We start from the raw sequence: 22416 nt of genomic DNA, 5'->3' as shown, positions 1-22416 counted from the left end.
GGAGCTCTGGGATTGTGATAACGGAATAATAATATTCCCAGGTATAGGTCAACAGATACTACTCTGAGCGAGGATATGGCATCAGGAACCCTTGGAAGGACGAGAGCACAAATACTGTGGTTCTTAAAGTATGCTTCAGCTCCTGAGGCGGTCCAAGTACATTTTAGTTATTTTAGTTCTCTCTTTTTGTTGTTGTTGTTTATCGAATTAGATTGAAAGAGAAGCAATTATTTTAGATAATCTTCAAGAAGATCTCCCTGAAGTATCTAAAACAAGAGAGGCGGCCACCACAGAGGAGCTCTGTGAGCTGCGAGACTATTTATGCCGTTACCAAGAAAATGTGGAGAAGCAGCAGTTGTTACTGACCTTACTTCTTCGGCGCCTAAGAAGTATCCAGAATGCTCCCCAAAGCTTAGAGCCTGTAGTAACCGGTCCAGCATTTCAAGAGATTACATCAATGCAAGAACGATGCAACAAGTAAGTCTTATGAAAAACTATTAAGGCAACGTGCTTGATGACTGAGGCTTAAAATTTAGAAAATATTGGATTTTGAAAATATAAAAATATAGGGGCGCCTGGGTGGCTCAGTCGGTTAAGCCTCCGACTTCGGCTCAGGTCAGATCTCATGTTCGTGGGTTCGAGCCTCGCGTCAGGCTCTGTGCTGACAGTTAGCTTGGAGCCTGGAGCCTGCTTCCGGTTCTGTGTCTCCTTCTCTCTCTGCCCCTACCCGTCTCATGCTCTGTCTCTGTCTGTATCAAAAATAAATAAAACATTAAAAAATATATATATATAAAAATATAGAATAATGACAAATGATATGATAGAATTAGGTTAACACAGAAGCGTATAAAGACTATTGGAAATAAATATCCACTGTGGAAAACAGTATGACGGTTCTTCAGAAAATTAGAAATAGAATTACCATATGATCCAGTAACTTCACTATTAGGTATTTACCCAGGGAAAATGAAAACACTAACTCGGACAGATATACGCACCTCTGTTTATTGCAGCATTATTTACAGTTGCCAAAACATGAATAAAACCTAAGTGTCCATCAAAGGATGAATAGCTAAGGGAAATGTGGTATATGTGCACAACAGAATATTACACAGCCTTAAAGAAGGATGAGGTTGGGCCATCGAGACAAATGGATTGACCTAAAGGGAATTACGCCAAGTGAAATAAGTCAGTCTGAGAAAGACAAATATCATGTGATTTCACTCATAAATGAAAATTTTTTAAAAAGTATAAATGGGGCGCCTAGGTGGCTTAGTTGGGTAAGTGTCCATCTTCAGCTCAGGTCATGATCTCATACAGTGAGTTCGAGCCCCACATCAGGCTCTGGGCTAACAGCTCAGAGCCTGGAGCCTGCTTCAGATTCTGTGTTTCCCTCTGTCTCTGCCCCTCCCCCACTCATGCTCTGTTTCTATCTCAATAATAAATATAAACATAAAAAAATAAAAAATAAATTTAAAAAAGTATAAATGAACAAAAAGCAGAACCAGAGGGGAGGTGGGAAGGGCATGGGCAAAATGAGTGAAGGGGAGTGGTAGGTACAGGACTTCAGTTACGGAATAAGTAGCTCTGGGAATAAAAAGCAGAGCAGAGGAGTGTAGAAGTGATGTAACAAGACAGTGCTGAGTGTAGTATAATGTATAAACCTGTCAAATCACTAAGTTGTACACCTGAAACTAATGTAACATTGAGTGTCAACTACACTCAAGAAGTGGGGGAGGATGGAAAAGATGAGTAACGATGATGAAAACAAGCACATGTTCACCATCCTGGTATTACTGAGGATGATATCCTTTGAATCTTTTTATTAATGATTCCCTTTTTTCTGTTTTTTTTAATACATATTCATTATAGGAAGTTCTGGGAATGTGTAAAATTATAAAGATCAATATAATCCCCCCTTCAATTGTATCATTCAATAACAATCACTGCCAATCACTTATATTTTGTTGTTATGATCATATTTTTAAACAGATTACGATCATAGTTCTATACTGTTTTGTTGTATACTAAATCATTTATCAGCATATTAATTTGTCTATGCCATTAAATGATCCTTAAAACATAATTATGTAATATTTCATCATGTGAATATGCCATAATTTATTTAACCTACCCCCTATTTTAGAAGCTTTAAATTATACATCAGTGTCTTTTACTTTTATAAAAACACGGTAGTGGGGGCCTGGGTGGCTCAGTCAATTAAGTGTCCGACTCTGGCTCAGGTCATGATCTCACCATTCAGAGTTCAAGCCCCTGTGTTGGGTTCTGTGCCAACAGCACAGAGTCTGGAGCCTGTTTTGGATTTTGTGTCTCCCTTTCTCTCTCTCTTCCCCTCCTCTGCTTGCATGTTCTCTCTCTCTCCTCTCAAAAATAAACACTAAAAAAAAAAAAAAACAAAAAACCCTCACTGTAGCGAATATTCTTATGCTAGAATCTCTGTCTGCATCTGTGACTAATTCTTTGAGAAAGACACCAAGAAGCAGAATCAGTGGGTCAAAGGATACAATATGTTTATGGCTAGAAATACTTCCCAAAGAGCTCTCAGGGAAGACTGTACCCTCTTAAATTTCTCTACTAATATAGTAGCTACATCCACAGCAAATGGGGTCAGCCAAGATAAAAAGATTAGTGGGGTCATCTGTCCCCAAGAGCCCACCCAAGACTCTATTCTCACCTCTAAGTCATAGTCATTTGAACTGAAGGATCACGTGGAGAAAAGTAGGATGGAGACAGTAATTGGAATGTAAAGCGTGAAAAGACTATTTTTTTTAAGTTTATTTATTTTCTTAGAGAATGAGAGCAAAAGCTGGGGAGGGGCAAAGAGAGAGAGAGAGAGACTCCCAAGCAGGCTCCACACTGTCACCACAGAACCTGATTGGGGCTCAGACTCACAAACTATGAGACGATGACCTGAGCCAAAATCCAGAATCAGACGCTTAACCAACTGAGCCACCCAGGCGACCTGACAAGAGGATATTTTGAGATGAAAGTTTGGAGAAGCTTTTGATTGAGTGATAGAATTTAGAATATGTTTGTATATGTAGTATATAAACCACTGAAAACTGGTACTTTTCTCTGAGGAAAAATAATCTTTTGTGAACTATACTGACATTGTGTTAATTGTTGAAATAGAAACTGTTTCACAAGACAGCAGGATAAGAAGAACAATTTTCTTTTAATGTTATATGTTAGGCTTTTTCAGAAAGCTCAAGAAAATAAGGAATTGGTGGAGAATGAAGTCCAAGAAAGACATTCCCTCACAAAAGAAATAATTACTTTGAAGAATTTATTTCAACAGACTGCAACTTCTTTCCAAAATATGGAATTACAAGACCACCCAGAAAAGGCAGAACAGTTCAAGGTGAGTGAGGAATGAAGTGAGGAACCAGGGAATGTGGCTGATACAGGTCTGCAATTTTGGATGAAAATTCCTTGGGGCATAGGTAACTCTGTGACTAGAGTGGAGGGAGTCGTTCAGGAGCTAGGAAAGCACATGCAAAGGCCCTGTGGCATGGTGGGTCCACGCCACCGGAGAAGATCAGTGTGATTGGAGTGCACAGAAGTGTTGCAGGATTTTTTACCTCAATACCTGGGATTCATTGTCTTGCTGCTTCAATGAATGAAGAGGTGGCCACAAAGTGAGCAGCTTGCAAAAGTTTATTAGGATATAAGATGAGAGGGTAAGAATAGTATGAAAGTTCTCTTTACAGAGAAGGGGCATTCAAAGGTGAATACCCTCAACTATAGACAAGGGCCTTTGTTTTATAAGGTTCTGGGTACTCCCCCTCTTTTCTTCCCTTTGGTTCCTTCTCAGGTTCTACCCTTATTTGCATGATAGCTCTATGGGCTGGTTTGTCCATTCCTGATTGGCTCATTTCCCTTGTAGGAGGGGTGATCTGTGGCCATATCATTTCATGTAGATCATATGTTTTATGGTCTCTACTATTAGGTCTTTTGTCAAATTCCTGAGGGAAACCTAAAGGGGAGGAGGTGGTGTCTGTTCCATTCTTAGGAGGAACCTTCTGCCCCACGGGGTTTGCTGCAGTCAGATGCTGCTCCCAGGATCGGTCCAAAATATGTGCTCCCCTCATCCCGGCGGGACCTCGCGTCCTGAGCTTTTCCTCTCTGCCTACTGAATCCTGTCTTTTCCTATCACAGTAGAGTTGAGAGCAGGGAGGTAGGCCAGTCTGGACCAAGCAGTCCCATTTCAATTCCTTTTCAGGTGTGTGTTTGGTGAATGGGGTCTCAGAGCATTTATTGAGTAGGATGTTAGAGGACTGTCTTCAGTAGGATGTGTTACCTCTGTCAGGGGAGCAACTGTATTTACTCACAACACTTTTGATACCAAATGTGTGGAGTTTGTTTTCCCCAAGTCTCTGGAAACCAATTAGATGTCCTACAATTCAATTCAATTTAAAACTAACCAGCAGGAGTTAGAACAGACCTCACAGATTAAGGGCTCACTCCCACCAGACAGCCCCCCACTTCAGATGCTCATCACAAGTTCTGGCCCTCCTATGCCTCTGACAGACTATCAATCAGGGGTTCCCGTGACCCGTTCTTCAAGTTTAATAATTTACTAGACTGGCTTACAGAAGTCAGGAAAGCACTTTACTATTACTGGTTTGTTAAAAGGATGCAACTCAGGATCAGTCAATAAGAGTTGCATAGACCAAGGTAAGGGGGAAGAGCCTCCATCCCTCTCTGAGTGTGCTGGTCTCCCAGGACCAACTCCTGACTCTCCAAACCTTATCCATTAGGGTTTGTATGGTCGGTCCACTGTGTAGGCATGATTGGTTGAATCATTGGCCATTGATGATTAACTCAACCTCTAGCACCTTGCCCCACCCTAGGGGCTGAAGGTTCCCTTGACTGATTCCTCTGGCAACCAGCCCCTCATCCAGAATCTATCTGGGGGCCTCCCGAAAGTCATTCATTAGCATAAACTCAGGTATAGTTGAAAAGGGCTTGTTATGAATAACATAGACACTCCTTTTACTCCTGTCCCCGAAATTTCAGGGGTCTTAGAAACTGATCAAGAATCAGGGCTGAAGACCAACTATATCTTAAATCACAGTATCACAGGGCTGTGCACATACCCCTGTGTTAGTTGGGACCTCATTTTTTTTTTTTTTAGAATGATTCCAGTCCAGTGGTAACAAGCAAAACTGACATTTGGAAGTTTACTCAAGAATCATGTGTTGTGAATGGGAGCTCACTGTCGACAGAGGGAATTTACTCTCCCTCGGTCTTCACGGGAAGCCATCAGTGGGTGGCTCTGAAGACTATACTCTCCGACTAAGTCTAGATAAAACAGGATGACACTATACTTCAAACCGCACCTTTGTCTGAATGGCATTGTTCTCTAACTTTCTGTCTAGATTTGTTCCCTGCAGAGGGGAAAGGAAAGAAAGGCTGTGACACATCATGGAGTCATTCAAAATTGTAATCATTCCTCAGTGCGGTGACTCAACCCATTAACACAAATAATGCTACTGAACAGTTACTGTACAAACAAAACAACCCCCCCAAAAGCCACAGTAAAGTCAAGAAGTATTTTTCCACTTGATCTTTGGGAAACTTTCCTGAACAAATGAGTTTCTCCTTTATAATTAGCGCAGGAGAACGGAGATCAGATTTTGTTTCTAGGCCACAACCAATAGACTATTTGTTCAGGTTTCTTTTATCTCCTAAAACCCACATTCTTTGCAGGGAACTGGAACCCTCCCTTTTGAAAGAAGTTGAGCTCTGCTGGGCTGTCTAATTACATGAAAGCAGACACTTGTGCTTCAAGCCTGGGGCTTTTAGTGGCCTTGAATCATTGTGATGATAATGCAGGAAGTAGCAGAAATGGCAACAAGTTAATAACAACAACAACAACAAAAAATTCTTTGAAACTTTTTTGCTACTTGCAGCTTTCCAGAGGAAGACTGCAAGTGAGATACAGTCAAATCCTAGAGGTACTTTCGAAGCAGCAGACGTTGTAATGTCGTTTTAGGACAATGGTTTGACACCATGAAGAGATATCAAGTTTAATTCTTACAAACTAGAAAGCATCATCTGACCAGTGTCTCTCAGGCTTAATCGGCTTGTATCAGTAGGGAGGCTTTGTCATGCAAAGTGTGCTCATTTAAATCCTAAGGATACGCCAGAAAGCTGCTTTTACTTTGAGAGTTAAACTTTTTCCCTGTCCTGTGAGTATTTGAAACTCTCTTGACGTTTTTTAGGAGCTTCAAAGCATTTTTAAGAAAGGAAAGCTGACTTTTGAGAATATTATGGAAAAACTGCGCATCAAGTATTCTGAAATGTACACCTTAGTCCCTGCAGAGATTGAATCCCAGGTGGAAGAATGCAGAAAAGCGTTAGAAGACATAGATGAGAAGGTAATAATAATGTTTGTACTAGTGTTATTATTATTTATGAGTTGAATAGATAGAGTATGTAATGACACATTGTCATTTGCCCTGATCTCAACTATGACTGTTTTTATAGAGTTTAGGTAAGTGATAATTTTGTGTATTGACTACTGCAATGAAATTGCTCTAAATAAGTGACATAACAGAATTAGACAATGTGTTTATTTTTAGTTCAGGATGCTTAGTTTTTCTTCCCTTGCATTTAAAAATTGGATTGTACATTAGCTTTTACTCAGCTTTTTTTTTTTTTTTTTTTAACAGAGAATCACTTTAAATTTTTGGACATGAATAATACTTTTCTGTAAAACTTATTCCCTGTGAATGTTTGAAAATTGCACCAAGGGCAGTAAGAATGCAGATTTCACAACTTATGAGGAATAGCATCCAACACACAGTGTCTTTCTAGTGATGATGGTAACACAATTCTCACAGAACACACCTGAGTAAATCTTCATCCTCAAATGGATTACTCTGAAGGGTAGAAGAAAAAGTGGGAAATGTTTCATAGTCCTGAAGACCCAAAAAATATTAGCAAGACAAATCTATTGGATTGTAGAAAGGCAGCCTGCATCCAGCGGAACAAAATTCTGTTTGGTCCAGCATCCACAGAAGGATTTTTGTATTCCTTTTTGAAATCTGGAGTACCTCTAACTTAATAAAATAGATAATAAAGGCATACACAGAAAATCAGATTTCAAACTCAGTTAACTTCTTCGACGGTTTTCTTAGGAAAACCTGACCCATGAAAAAACATGTATATTCCTAATATACATTTATAATATATTTTGTTGATTTAACACACAAGAAAATCGGGTATGAGATACTTTCTCAAGAATCATGCACTACTGATTTTGTTTTAAGAAAATACTGTTTTGAGAGCAACTACGTTTGTTTCCATGAATACTTCATATGAAAATCCCCAACAAAGTAAATAATCAAAATTCTCTTAAATTTGGGGTTGAAAGTTTCAACTGTAACTTGTTTATTTGTAACAGAGAGCAACTGATTTTTCTTGTTTGGTGTATGTGGAGGACCAGGCAGACTCAGCACCATTCCGTATAAATTTGGAGGGCTGCTTACTTTTCCTAAATCTTGGTCTCTCCTAATGTACCTAACTTATACGCATTTTGGCCAAGAGAACAACTGCCCCAAATATCAGAAAAAAAATTGTTACATAGCAATAAATAGCTATTACAGCGGTTTAAAACCTAACATAAGATTAATTTTTTCCCTAAAAATCTCAACTGCATTATGGTCTGTGGAATAAAAACACCTTATAAGATGGTTGGGACTCCGAGTGACTTGGAGCTTCTCAGGACAAGTTCAAGTACTACCTTGATATGTAACCTTAAGCAAGTCGGTTAGCCTGTGTTTCGTTTCTGTACCTGTGTACCATCTGCATTGGAAAGTTTTAGTCTTAATAGTTGTACACATATAGTTGTTTGTGAAAGGGTTAAAGAATTATACATAAGCATAAAGTATTTGGTTATTTAGTGGCTGCTGGGAGAAAGCCTTATCAACAACATAGCCTAAAAAAACAACAACCAAAAAGCCAAGAACACGAACTAATCAGGTATTTGAAAAATGACACATTCAACATTCATTTGTTATCTTTCCTAGCCCAAGTTAGTTTCTTAAGAAAATTATTCCGATAAAAAGAAAATTACACTGTTTAGCAGCTAGATTTCAGACTGCTGTGAAAACATACACTAGAAACTTCCACACAGAGAAAAACTAAGCATTGTGCATCCTCAAGAAATAGTTTTAGATTATTCCACCCAAATGAATATAATGATGGGAATTACCGTATTTTTTAAGTCAGCTTGAGAATAATCTAGGTTTTATAGAAAACAGTCCTTTGTCATAAATAGGTCTTTGTCATAAAATGAGAGACTATACACACACACACACACACACACACACACACACATATAATGAATGATTTATCTCCCTTGAATTTTTTTGTATCATTTGCTCCATTGGGCTCTGTCTCAGACGGTACACTCAGTAGTTTTGCCAAACTCAGCACACCTGCAGTACATACACATTACAACAAATTTTTGTTTACTGATTTTCTTCTCCTTTTTTTTAGATTGAATTTAAAAGGTCAAGTCAGCATAGCTGCCACTTCCTAGTCTGCTACTCTACCCTCTCATTAATGTATTAGCTAGTACTCTTTGGGATCTTCCCCCTATCCTTTACAGGATTTTTGTAAGTAAAATCACCTAACAGTGTACCTATCTCTTCTACCACCTGGACCTGTGAAAAGAGTATGGAAGAGTATGTAAGCCAAATGTATCTTTCCCTTATGACAGATTAGCAATGAAGTTTTGAAAAGTTCACCATCATATACAATGAGTAGAAAAATCGACGAAATTAACAATGGGCTTCACAATGTGGAAAAGATGTTGCAGCAGAAAAGCAAAAATATCGAGAAAGCTCAGGAAATTCAAAAGGTAATATCCTTTCTTTAATTTCCTTCAGCATTTGACATTGCTCCTGCTCCTCAGGCATCAGGATGTGCTGTTTGGATGAGTGTGAAGTACAGAGATCCTCACCCACATCCCACAGGGCCCCCCTTACTGTCACCTGCAGAGGCTTGGTGGAGAAGGGTGCATTTAAGAATTGTTCTCCGTTTTACTATGGTGGGAATATGCCTGAGCCCCTGAGAGCCTGTGATTGTGAACTGGCCTTTTCACAAGTAAAGGAGAGTAAGGACCTTATCCTGGGAAGACTGAGATAAGAAATAGTACAAATATGAAATATATTTTTTAAAAAAACTAACATGTTTCTATGTTTGAGCATTACTTGGAGTCTTCGTTATCTAATGTGAATTTTTTTTTTTGACTGTTTTTATTTATTTTAGAAAGAGAGAGATAGCATGAGCAGGGGAAGGTCAGAGAGAGAGGGAGACACAGAATCTGAAGCAGGCTCCAGGCTCTGAGCTAGCTGCCAGCACAGAGCCTGATGCAGGGCTCAAACCCACACAAACTGTAAGATCATGACCTGAGCCAAAGTTGGACCCTTAACCGACTGAGCCACCCAGGTGCCCCTGTCTAATATGAACTAACACAAGGAATATAATATAAACATTTCTGAAACTTATTTGATTAAAACATATTTCAATAGGATTTGAATGGAACTAACAACTTTGCTTTAGACTACAAGGGAAAATAGGAAAATAGAAACCCCAAACTTACTTTCCCTTGTAAAATACCTTGGGAAATAAAGTCTTGGGCAAAACTGTACATAAGTATGATTTTCTACCACTTAACTCCCCCAGTAAACTCCTACATGTAGAAAAGCATTCTTATTCTAATCTGTGTTTTAAGGAAGGATTCTAATGTGAGTGGAGACTTTTAAAAATAGGTCAGAATATGGCCTACCAGTGGACAAGATCATGACCCTTAATAAGTAGAGGAAGCTTACTTAGCCAGTCCACTTTTCCTATTTCTAAAAGCTAGGTTCTGGGGCACCTGGGTGGCTCAGTCGGTTAAGCGTCCGACTTTGGCTCAGGTCATGATCTCACAGTTTGTGGCTTTGAGCCCTTTGTCAGGCACTGTGCTGACCGCTAGCTCAGAACCTGGAGCCTATCTTCAGATCCTGTGACTCCTTCTCTCTCTGACCTTCCTTTGCTCACGCTGTCTCTCTCTCTCTCTCAAAAATAAATAAAAATATTTTTTTAAAAAAAGCTAGGTTCTTAAGCACATATTAAGTACAAATTACATGTTTTCCCTTTGAGAATTCCATTGACCATACACATCTAGGTTTGAATTCAATCTACTCGTTTCTTGAGCCAAAAGCAGTTGCTAGAATTTCCTGCCACTGCATTACTCCTAAGCCAAAACAGATATTTTCTTTTGTTAGTTTTGTTTTTACACTTAATAAACATTGTCTTCTTGGGGGTCCTGCCTGACTCAGTCGGTTGAGCATCCAACTCTTCAGTTTAAGTCGTGATCCCAGGGAAGTGGGGTTGAGCTTCATGTCAGCTCAGCGTGGAGCCTGCTTGAGATTCTCTCTCTCCCCCTGTGTCCCTCCCCCACTCGCACACACTCACTCTCTAAAATAAAATTTTAAAAAATTGTCTTCTAGATTATATATATATATATATATATACATATATATATATATATATACACATACACACACTGAAGTACTTTTTAAACATAATGTTACCTCATCACTCTTGAAAGACTAGGGTTATACTGACCTTGTTTGGTTTCATGTGTCTCTGGAAATGTCTAGGTCTTTCTGTTCCCTTACAGCTAATTTTGTTCATGAAACAAATATAGTTAGACTGAGAGATTTCAGAAATAGTGGTTTTCATTTCAGGTCACAAGTGGCTTCTGGGCATAAATGAGTAAGTGTGCCTGTGATGCTGTTTTGGTAGCATTTACAAGTGCAGATATGTTGCAAAAACTAGGAATTAAGGCAATGAACCAGGACCTCTGCATTCAAAGTGACGTATGATTTCCTTCTCCAGAAAATGTGGGACGAGCTAGATCTCTGGCATTCAAAGCTCAATGAGCTGGACTCCGAAGTGCAGGACATTGTTGAACAGGATCCAGGACAGGCTCAAGAATGGATGGATAATTTGATGATTCCTTTCCAGCAATATCAGCAAGTATCACAGAGAGCAGAATCTAGAACCTCACAGTTAAATAAGGTATGACAGTAACACGTGATAACTACGCTTAGTGCATCATGTTATTCAAAGGGCTTTAAAACAAAACTAAAATATATATGCAGAGGCAGCCATTTTCCCTTGAATTGCCAGATTCAGGTTCTGAAGCCACAGCCAGACCATGGGGTCAGGTGGGTGCTGGGAGGACAGATTTCCCTGCTGGCATCAGCAGGAGGTCTGACGAGGCAGGCAGGAGCTGGTGTCCAAAAGGCGGAGAGCAGCAGGAGTCAGGCGAGCGCTGGGCTTGCCAGTAGGTAACGGGCATTTCCAACAGACAATCTCAGGAGGCCCTGCAGGGAGCCAACAACAAGAAAACATGGCATTCGGGAACAAGACACTTTCTCCCTCCCTTCCAATGGAGGTCGTGGTGGGTGAGTTGTGCATGTAATCTGGCAAGAATGAGGCAGGAGCCTAGCCCTAGAGAAACTGGGATGTAATAAGACAAGGCCCTGTATGGGAAGACAACATACAAATCCAGTTTTCAGAATGAAGCATAAAATGGGAACCAGTTGCAAGGCTAACTGGGAACTGTTACGGAGACACGTCGCATTAGGGTAGAGCTTCTCAAGTCCTTTCCACCTAGGGTCGGGGTTAGTCTTAAAAGTTAGAAAGGTGAAAACCTGGAGGGGCTGGGCAAGTTGCCCCAGCCACCGGGAATGGAACCTTGCGGGGCCTGATTAACGGTAACAAATTCTGCATGCAAGAATCAGTCGGCTCAAGTGGAAGGAGTCAGACTATTTGCTCCTGCCTTTCTTTCACAGGCCACAGTTAAGGTGGAGGAATATCATGACCTTCTGAAGAGTACCGAGGCGTGGATAGAAAATACCAGCCGTTTGCTGGCCAATCCTGCTGACCATGACTCTTCAAAGACGCTGAGTCAGCACGCCAGCACCCTTCAGGTAGGTGTTCTTCCACTTTTCCTTGCGCGTGGAATCTACACAATGATGAGTGGCATAGCTCCCCTTCGTGGTTCTTTTCCCCCTGTTCTCCCAAAGAACAACCTTATCTTCAGCCATGCCAAAAGGCAGAAGGAAGGTTGAGACAGTGACAGGCTTTAGACAGGGATTTTGGAGATCAGGATCTAGTTCTTTCTGTCCTGATAACTCCTATCTGACTTTTCGGGTAATTTACTGTTTTCCTCTTTGGGCCTCGGTTTCCCCAATCTATGAAGTGAGAATGTTGCAGTGAATAGTGATGATTTTGGTCAATAGAATTCTAAGAAGTCTCCCAATATTCCCGCCCCTGGTATACACGACCTATATAATCCCCTCCCCTTGAGTGTGGGCAGGAATGTGAGAGTATGTGATGAGATACCCACTCTATTAATTAGGTTATGGTATGGCTAAGGTAACGGATAGTCACTCTCATGAATTCATGATTGATCATGGTTATATGATTACAGGACTCCCTGATAGCAGACTGGAGAGATTCTCCAGCTGGTTGATGAAGTGACCTGCGATGTTAGGGGAGGCCTGTGGGGCCAGGACCCTTGGGCAGCCTTTAGGAGCAGAGAGTGACCCCTCCCCCCACCCCAGTCAACAGCCAGCAAGAAAACTGGGATCTTAGCCCTACGACTCAAATCTCCCAACAACCTAAATGAACTTGGAAGAGAAACTGTGCTCTAGATAGCACCTTGATAGCAGGCTTGGGATAGCCTTGGGAGAGCCAAGGACCTTCCTAAGCGATGCCTGTACTCTTGAGCCATGAAAACTATGAGATAATCAATTTGTTTTATTTTAAGCTGTGAAGTTTGTGGTAATTAGTTACACAGCAGTAGAAAACGAATCCATAGTTCCTTAGAGTTCAAGCATACCACACTGCCAAATGCGCTGTCCATTTGGGTGCCTGATGTCTCCATGCTAGCTTACAAAGACAAAACAAATGAGATATTTTCCTACCCGGGGCCATGACTGCAAGAGATCTTCCAGATGCCAAGTATTGGCTTAAAGTTTTATTGTGAAGGCATATTTCCTTCTCATGTTATTTAGCCACAAGAAGGAATCTCTTAGGTAAAGGTTTATTCTATTACAGTTTTTAGAGTAATCAGACCTCCACGTTGACCCAGCTCCTTTATACCTTTAGAATAGCACAGTGTATTCCCAAGTAAACAGTTGACTGCATACCTCCCTGATGTTTGAGATTCGTTGGCACATTTCCCCCTGTGGTAGCAGTTGTAATGATGCTGGCTTTCACCCATTTGTTTCTTTTCTTACCCTTGCCTGTGATGTCTGCCCCCAGTCCTCAGGTTGCCTTTCCACATCCTTATAGCATGTCCTCCTTTATTTTAGTTACTTAATTAATATGTTTGTTTATAAAATGTTTTTTGTATTTATTTTGAGAGAGAGGCAGAGGAGAAGGTGAGAGAATCCCAAGCAGACCCTATACTGTCAGTGTAGAGCCCAGTGTGGGGCACAGTCTCACAAATCATGAAATCATGACCTGAGCTGAGATCAAGAGTTGGACGCTTAACCAACTGAGCCACTTAGGCACTCCTGTCCTCTTTTATTTAAAAAAATTTTTTTAATGTTTATTCATTTTTGAGAGGCAGAATGTGAGCAGGGCAGGGGCAGAGAGCGAGGGTGACACAGAATCTGAAGCAGGCTCCAGGCTCTGAGCTGTCAGCACACGGCCCAATGCGGGGCTCAAACCCAGGGACACGAGATCATGACCTGAGCCAAAGTCAGACACTTACCTGACTGAGCCCCCCAGGCACCCCTGTCCTCTTGTATTTTAAATTGCCTATATTTTCTACCATTTTCAATGAGTTTGCAAAGATAGAAGAGAGGAATGATACTCTTTTCCTCAAATGCTTGTTAATGACTTTTAAAAAATTTACAAGAATGAGCTTAGGCAAAAATATTTATATTTTTGCCACCTTCTATTGACCCAAATGTAATGCATAAAAAGTATCTCACAGTATCTCAGTGGTGAGGACATCCTAATTTGCTGGCCTTAGTGTATGAACTAGAACTTAGTATAACTCTACTTGATGAGCTAGAGGAAGTAGGCGTTAAGAGGAGGCTGATTTACCATAGAAAGTATCCTCATAAATCCTCCAATGGAAAGTCTCAAACAATGTCATATGTGAATATCCATTTTGTCCCTATGTTGAAAACATTTGTCCTGCTTTTAAGATACCCTTTTGTATTTTTTTTTTTTTAGCATTATCAGGCATTGATATTTAAAAATGTCTCTTGGGGTGCCTGGGTGGCTCAGTTGGCTAAGCGGCTGACTTCGGCTCAGGTCATATTCTCATGGTTCATGGGTTCAAGCCCCGCATCAGGCTCTTTGCTGACAGCTCTGAGCCTGGAGCCTGCTTCTGATTTTGTGTCTCCCTCTCTGTCTCTGACCCTCCCCCACTCACACTCTGTGTGTGTGTCTCTCAAAAATAAATAAACGTTAAAAAAATAAAAATGTCTCTTGATGAAGTATCAAAACTCCCAACTTAGCTTCTACCTGGATTGTATTTGTTAAAATAGTGCTTTATAATCCAAAGATGATTCCAGAAATATTGCTGTTGTAATTAAGAATTGCTGAAATATAAATTTTCTTTGTAAAAATAAAAAGGTAAAATCTTTTTACTCAATTTCATTGAGGTATAATTTACATGTAGTAAAATATACACACATATATACATATATTATTTTTAAATGTTTATTTTATTTAAAAAAAATTTTTTATGTTTTTATTTATTTTTTTTGAGAGACCGAGAGACAGCGCAAGCTAAGCCAAAGCCAGATGCTTAACCAACTGAGCCACCCAGGTGCCCCTACTTTATTTTTGAGAGAGAGAGAGAGAATGTGTATGAGCAGGGGAGCAGCAGAGAGAGAGAGAGAATCCCAAGCAGGCTCTACAGTGTCAGTGCAGAGCCTGATGCAGAGACTTGAACTCATGAAGCATAAGATCGTGACCTGAGCTGAAATCAAGAGTTGGATGCTTAACCAACTGAGCCACTCAGGCACCCCTATATATTTTTTAATAAGCTCTATGCCCAATTTGGGGCTTGAACTCATGACTCTACAATCAAGAGTTGCATGTTCTACCAGGGTGCCTTGGTGGCTCAGGTGATGATCCCAGAGTCATGGGATCAAGCCCTGCCTTGGGTTCTGCACTGAATGTGAAGCCTGCTTAAGACTCTCTCTTCCTCTACCCCTCTGCCCTGCTTGTATGTACACTCTCTCTCTCTAAAATAGAATAAAATCACATTACATTACATTACATTACGTTACATTACATTACATTACATTACATTACATTAAAAAGAGTTACATGCTCTACCAGCTGAGCCAGCCAGGTGCCCCCAAATACATCTATTTTAAGTGTGCAACTAGATGAGTTTTGGTAAAGGTGTAACAACAACCACCACCATCAATGTAAAACACATCTCCATCACTGCAAAAAGTTTTCTCTGCCTCTTTGCAGTCAGTCCCCTTTCACCTAACTTTAGCCCTATTAATCACTCCCTCATTATTTTCTATTAATATAGTTTAGCCTTTTCCACTATGTCCTGTAAATAGAATCATATAGTGTACAGCCTTTTTTACCTGACTTCTTTTACTTGGCATAATGTTTTCAAGATTCGTCCAGATTGTTAATGTTTGTAGATAGTTCTTTCTTTTGATTGTCGAGTAGCATTCCATTTATGGAAATAGGCAACATGTTTATGCCTTCACTAGTTACTAGACATCGGCTTGTTTCAAGCATTGGACTATGCTAGGTTAGCAGCTTAAAACAACAAACATTTATTATCGCAGTTTCTGTGTGTCAGGAATTCAGACACGACCTAGCTGAGTGCCTCTGGCTCAAGGTCTCATACAAGAATGCAGTCACGCCTCACTGTGGGTGAGGGAAAAGACAGGATGCACTTCCAAGGTCATTCACTTGGCTCTTGGCAGGGCTCAGAAGATCTGCTTCCATATACAGACCTGTGGCTCTCCCTCACCAGGCTGCCTCCTGGCCTGGTAGCTGACTTCCTCACCATGAACAATCTAATAAGAGAGCCCTTGGGGGACAGCAACAGTCTTTTCATAACCTAATCTTGGAAGTGACATCTCAGCAAGTAAATTAGTAAGCCCCACCTACATTTCAAAGGAATTGATTCGCAGGGCCTGAGTATCAGGAGGTGGGCATCAAGGGGGTCTTACAGGCTACCTGTAAGCACAGCTGCTGTGAATGGTCAGATACAAATCTTAGTGGGGATGTGTCTTCATGTTATTTCATTTGGTAAACACCTAGGAGTATGATTGTTGGCCCTTATGGTAGGTATTTAAATGGGTAAGAAACTGTCACATTGTTTTCCAAAACTGCTAAACTCCCATTTTTCAGTCCAACTGGCCATGTGAGTTCTAATTGCTTCATATTCTCACCTGCACTTGATATTATCTTTTACATTTTAGCCATTCTAGGGACAGGTAGCGGTATCTCATTGTGGTTTAAATGGCCTTTCTTTATGACTAATGATTTATGTATTGCAACATTTACTTATGTGTTTGTCATTTGTACGCTTCCTTTGGGAAATGTCTGTTGAAGTTTTTAATTGGGTTGTTTGTCTTTCTGTTATTGAATTGTAAGTGTTGTTTATAAAAGGTTCTAAAAGCAATCCTTTATCACATATATGGTTTGCAAATGTTTTCTCAGTCTGTCGCTTGTCTTTTCGTTCTCTCAATATTGTCTTTCTGAGAGCAATGTTGGGAATTTGGTGGAATCCAGTTTATCAACATTTTTCTTTCATGGGTTATCCTTTTGTGTTATATCTAAGAAATCTTTACCTAACCCAGGATTACAATGGTCTTCTCCTGTCTTTTCTTCTAGAAATGGTATAGTTTTAATTCTTTTATTTAGGTCCTCAATCCATTTCAAGTTTGTTTTTGCATATTATATAAAGGTTCACTTTTTTCTGTGGGAATATTTGAGTGTTCCAGCACCATTTGGTGAAATGACTCACCAATGAATTACTTTGGTGCCATATTTAAAATCAGTTGCCATATTGTAAATGTGGGTCTATTTCTAGGCTCTCTGTTCTGTTGAATCTATATGTCTATCTGCTGATCTATATGTCTCTTCTTTCACTGATGTGACCCATTCTGGATTACTACAGCTGTATAGTAAGTCTTAAAATCAGGTAGCATAATTTCTACAACTAGTTCTTTTTCAAACTTCTTTTGACTGATCTGGGTCTTTTGCAATTCAGCATAACTTTTGGCATCGTTGTGTCAATATACAGAAGGCTGTTGGAATTTTGAGTGGATGGAATTAGATCCAGAGATCAATTTGGCGAGAATTGACACCTTAAGCATTTTGACTGTTCCAATCCAGCAACATGATAGATCTCTTTATTTTGGTCTTTTTTAAATTTCTCTCAGTGGTGTTTCATAATCTTCAGTGTACAGGTCTTAAACGTAAATTGTTGAATTTATCCCTAAGTATTTTATGTTTTCTTGATGCTATTGTAAATTAGTAGTATTAGTTTTTTTAAAAAGCGTTGATTTTAAAGTTTGTTTTTCATAAAGTTTTCTCCTTCTAGGATTTTGAATTAAGAACAATATATAATTGTGAATAACCTAAAAAATTTTAGAGACTTATGACCAGAATTCTAATTGAATTAAGTAAATGTTCTTTCTCCTACCATATTATGTTTTACAGAATCACCAAAGACTACACCAGGCTAAACATTTCCCATTGGTGGCTGAGATATTTTGAAATCTTAAGTTTGAAAGTTAGTTAATACATCATAATTGTTAAAAAGAAATTAAAAGGAGGAATGTCTAAGACATTGTAAAAATGGATGTTGTTCACTTTCGTTTAGTTTTATCAGTTAGAGCCCCTTTGGTGTCAGGTTATTCAGGTCAACGCATACTGTAGGGATGCCTCATGGAAGTCGGTGGCATCATATGATAAGACCGAACGAGGACATTGGCACCAGGACTGACAAGCCACAGGACTGCCTCTTGATTTCCAACCCTCACTTCATGTACCTATTTCTCTCAAATTCACATCCCTAAAGTTACAAGTCCAGCCAATTAGAGAGAGCCAGAATGGCATTCTCAGCTCTAATTTCAAATTACAGAGGGATGGACGGCAGATCAGGTGTTCCTGGTTCTGTTGCTGATGGCTGGAGGAGCAGGGTTGCATGATCTAAAATAACTGCTGGAAACCCACCAAAATGGGGTAGACATTCCAAAGTCACCCAGCGCTGTTTGCAATTTAGAGTGTTCAGTGTTTCATTATGATTAAAGTGGAGGTTTTTTGAGAGCGAGAGAGTGAGCAGGAGAAAGGCAGAGAGAGAGAGAGAGTCTCAAGGAGGCTCCATGCCCAGTGTGGAGCCTGATGTCACAATCTTGAGATCATAACCTGAGCCTAAATCAAGAGTCTGATGCTTAACTGTCTGAACCACCCCGGCGTCCCTAGCGTTTTATTATGAAATGAAATGAATAGGAGTTTGAAATGCTGAGATAGATTTAAAATTCTCTGATTTAAATTTTCCTACTAAGGTGTAATTGACACCCATTATAAGAGTTTCTGGTGTACAATGAAACAATTTGACATTTGAATGTATTGCAAAATGATCACCACAATACATCAGGTTAATATACATGATAAACCATTGGGAAATTTTCTCCAATTTCAGTATTAATCCACTTCTTTCAGTGTCTTGATGTTCTCTCTCTTTTTCCCTCATTTTCCATTGTGTAGATGGCTTTGGAAGATTCAGAACAGAAGCACAATCTTTTACATTCCATTTTCATGGATCTGGAAGACTGGTCAATAATCTTTGAAACTGATGATTTAGCACATTCTGTACAAGAGTTAAGTCGTCAAGTAGCAGCTTTACAACAAACAATCATGGTGAGCCTTCCCCAGATTCAGCGGATGGCTGATGTAAGTTGGCACTTCAAAGATGTGATTTCTTATTTTTAATTTATATTTCATTTAGTAGAGTTTTACCACTAATCAGCTCCTAATTATATGAAGACATATTGATATGGTACAGTTTTCATTTATGTTCTTATTTCTTGAATTGTATTTTACTTTAACTTCTTAAAATTTATTTATTTTGAGAGAGTGTGAGTGGGGCAGGGGCAGAGAAAGAGGGAGAGAGAGAATCCCAAGCAAGCTCCACGTGGTCAGCACAGAGCCGGACTTGGGGCTTGAATTCACCTACAGCGAGATCAGGACCTGGGCCTAGACCAACAGTTGGATGCTTAACCTACTGAGCCAGCCAGGGGCCCCTATTTTACTCTAATTTGCAGTTTTTAATTTATAGTGCCTGTCTCCATTTTTGGTCCACAAGTGGTCTATTTAAAGGAAAGAATCCTGATCAAATGCACTCACTGTTTTCTTTTTGTCAGAGAGGAGATACGTTGATATAAAAGCACAAATTAGCAAGGAGGGACTTGAACAGATAGCCTCCCAAGGCTTCACTCACCAATAACAAACATTTACTGAGGAGCTGATGTATGGCAGCCACCAGATTTTGAAATAATTTTATTTATTTTAGCTTAAAACATGTGAGGCATTTATTTAAGGATGAAGTCACATAGCAAAGGCAGGTACAATTAGTCTTAATTATTGACTTTTTATTTCTGTTACATTCCCTATGCTGCACTTATGTAACTTCAGGGAATAATGATTGCTAAACATTTTTGGTTATTGAAGCTTATTCTAAGGTTTTTCAGTGCTTCTACAACTTGTGATAGAAATTAGTCTATGAGATAGAGTTTCTTTTCTTTTTTTTAAAGTTCATTTATTTTTGAGAGACAAAGTGTGAGCAGGGGAGGGGCAGAGAGAAAGGGAGACACAGAATCTGAAGCAGGCTCCAGGCTCTGAACTGTCAGCACAGAGCCTGACGCAGGGCTCGAACTCACAAACCGTGAAATTATGACCCAAGCTGAAGTCAGACACCCAACCGACTGAGCTCCCCAGCCATTCCAAAGTTTATTTTCTAACACCCTTTTCAGTATGAGATGCAAAAAACAAATTCAATATAATTTAACTTTTCTTTTTAACTTGAAGCTATCACTAGGAAGTTGCTGTATTCATTGCTTCATTTAGCACAATCTGTACAAGAGTACAGATATTAAATCTGCATTATCTTATCTGATATTAAATGGCTCCAGACTGCTTTAATTTGAAACCCTCAATTTATTTTGTTTTTACTTTTTAAGTTCTATTTATTTTTTGAGAGAGAGAGAGAGAGAGAGAGAGAGAGAGAGCATGTACATGAGTGTGCACCCAAGCAGGGGAGGGGCAGAGAGAGCGAGACAGACAATCCCAAGCAGGCTCTGGGCTGTCAACACAGGGTCCATTTCAGGACCTGAACTCACAAACCATGAGATCATGACCTGAGCTGAAATCAAGAATTGGACCAACTGAACCACTGAAGCACCCCTGAAACTCTCAATCTATTTCTGTGTAGTTTCTATCCCCTTCATTATTTAGCTGTACCTTTTGGGTGCTACAATGTGTCTGCATTTAGCTCTTTAAGTAAAGATCTATAGTTCCTCTTACAGTGGATTTCAGTATGTAGAGTGTGTAGCATATATTCATCCATTTATGGGTTGTGTATCACGTGGTCTTCCATACGTAGGCTTATGACACACGCTGCGGCATTTTCACTGTAAGGTTCTTGGCCAAGTCCTAGAGGTTGACATTGATGAGAGTGTAACCACCAGACAAATGATCTATTGTTTAAATTAATCTGAGTATCTTATAAAGTTAATTTAGTGACTCTGCATGACAGTAGTTCATCAGGGGATTGGCAAGAAAATTTTGTCCATTTTTCCAGCTTCTTTTGTGTTCATTTTCCAAGGATGACTTTGTCATTTTAAAGTGGTAGAAATTTTAAAAATGTTAGACCCACTTGTATTCAAGTGTTTGAACACATTCCAGAGATAAATCTAAAGAGTTCGTAGATACTGAGAATTAAAAACGGACTTATGGGTGCCTGGCTGGCTCAGTCAGAAGAGTGTGTGACTCTTGATTTTGGGGTCATGCATTTGAGCCCCACATTGGCTGTAGAGATTACTAAGAAAATAAACTTAAGAAAATTTATTCAAATGCATAATACCTTTGTTCTCATAGTTTAAGTAATTGAAAGTTAGCCTTATGAGGAGTTTTAACTCAGCAAGGTATAAGTAATGCTTTATAGTATAGTATGCTATTAATAGAATGACTTTTTTATTGAAAGCAGTCAACATATATGTACACTTCATTAGGTTCTTATTTAATTCTAGTACAGTTAGCATATAGTGTTATATTAGTATCAACTGTACAATATAGTGATTCAACAGATCTGTACATTACTCAGTGCTCATCACAATAAGTATATTCTTATTCTGTATCACATATTTCACTTATTCCTCTGCCCACTTTTTTTCTGTTAAAAATTAGTTTGTTCATTTGTTTTGTACCAAATCTCGTTCATATGGTATTTGTCTTTCTCTGACTGGCCGATTTCACTTAGCATCATGTGATCCGTCCATGTTACTGTAAATGTTAAGGTTTCACTCTTTTTTATGGTTGAGTAATACTCCCTTGTATATATATCACATCTTCTTTATCCGTTCATCTGTCAATGGACACTTGGGTTGTTTCCATAATTTGGCTATTATAAATAATGCTCCAATAAATATAGGGGTACTATATCTTTTAAGTCAGTGTTTTTGTATTTGTTACCAGTCATGGAATTACAGGATCATATGGTAATTCTATTTTTAATTTTTTGAGGCTCCTCTGTACTGTTTTCCACAGTGGCTGCACCAGTTTGCATTCTTACCAACAGTGCACAAGGGTTCTTTTCTCTCCACATCTTCACCAACACTTGTTGTTTCCTGTGTTTCCTCTTTTAGCCCTTCTGACAGGTGTGAAGTGGTATCTTTTTGTGGTTTTGATTTGTATTTCCCTGATGATGAGTGATGTCGAGCATCTTTTCATGTGTGTGTTGGCTATCTGTATGTCTTCTTTGGTGAAGTGTCTGTTCATATATTCTGCCCATTTTTTACTTTTTTAAATATTTTTGTTTTATTTATTATTATTGCGCGCGCACACACACACACACACACACACACACACCCGCGCGTGAGTCAGGAATGGGGCAGAGAAGGGAGGGGAAAGAGAATTCCAAGCTGGTTCTGAGCTGGCTGTGGGAGCCCAAACTCATAAACCTGAGCCAAAATCAAGAGCTGCTGCTTAATGAACTCAACCACCCAGGCATGCCTGCCCATTTTTAATTGGATTATTTGTTTTTGTGTGTGTTGAATTGTGATTTTGGGTACTAATCTTTTATTGGATATGTCA

The 22416-nt window shown here is 39.5% G+C and overlaps 1 protein-coding gene across 1 annotated transcript in view; it reads left to right on the top strand.

The window, feature by feature from the left end:
- Window positions 1–22416, top strand: part of SYNE2 (spectrin repeat containing nuclear envelope protein 2) — a 231749-nt gene that overhangs the window by 91458 nt on the left and 117875 nt on the right. The window contains exons 43-49 of the mRNA XM_029952525.1: window positions 212–477; window positions 3214–3382; window positions 6249–6404; window positions 8753–8893; window positions 10921–11103; window positions 11883–12020; window positions 18814–18999. Of these exons, the coding sequence (XP_029808385.1) occupies window positions 212–477; window positions 3214–3382; window positions 6249–6404; window positions 8753–8893; window positions 10921–11103; window positions 11883–12020; window positions 18814–18999 (1239 nt within the window). The remainder of the gene's footprint in view (window positions 1–211; window positions 478–3213; window positions 3383–6248; window positions 6405–8752; window positions 8894–10920; window positions 11104–11882; window positions 12021–18813; window positions 19000–22416) is intronic.

Source organism: Suricata suricatta, chromosome 9 (assembly GCF_006229205.1).
Source record: "Suricata suricatta isolate VVHF042 chromosome 9, meerkat_22Aug2017_6uvM2_HiC, whole genome shotgun sequence".
Taxonomy (NCBI): domain Eukaryota; kingdom Metazoa; phylum Chordata; class Mammalia; order Carnivora; family Herpestidae; genus Suricata; species Suricata suricatta.
The sequence above is the reverse complement of the archived record's forward strand: the minus strand, read 5'-3'. Positions and strand labels throughout refer to the sequence as shown.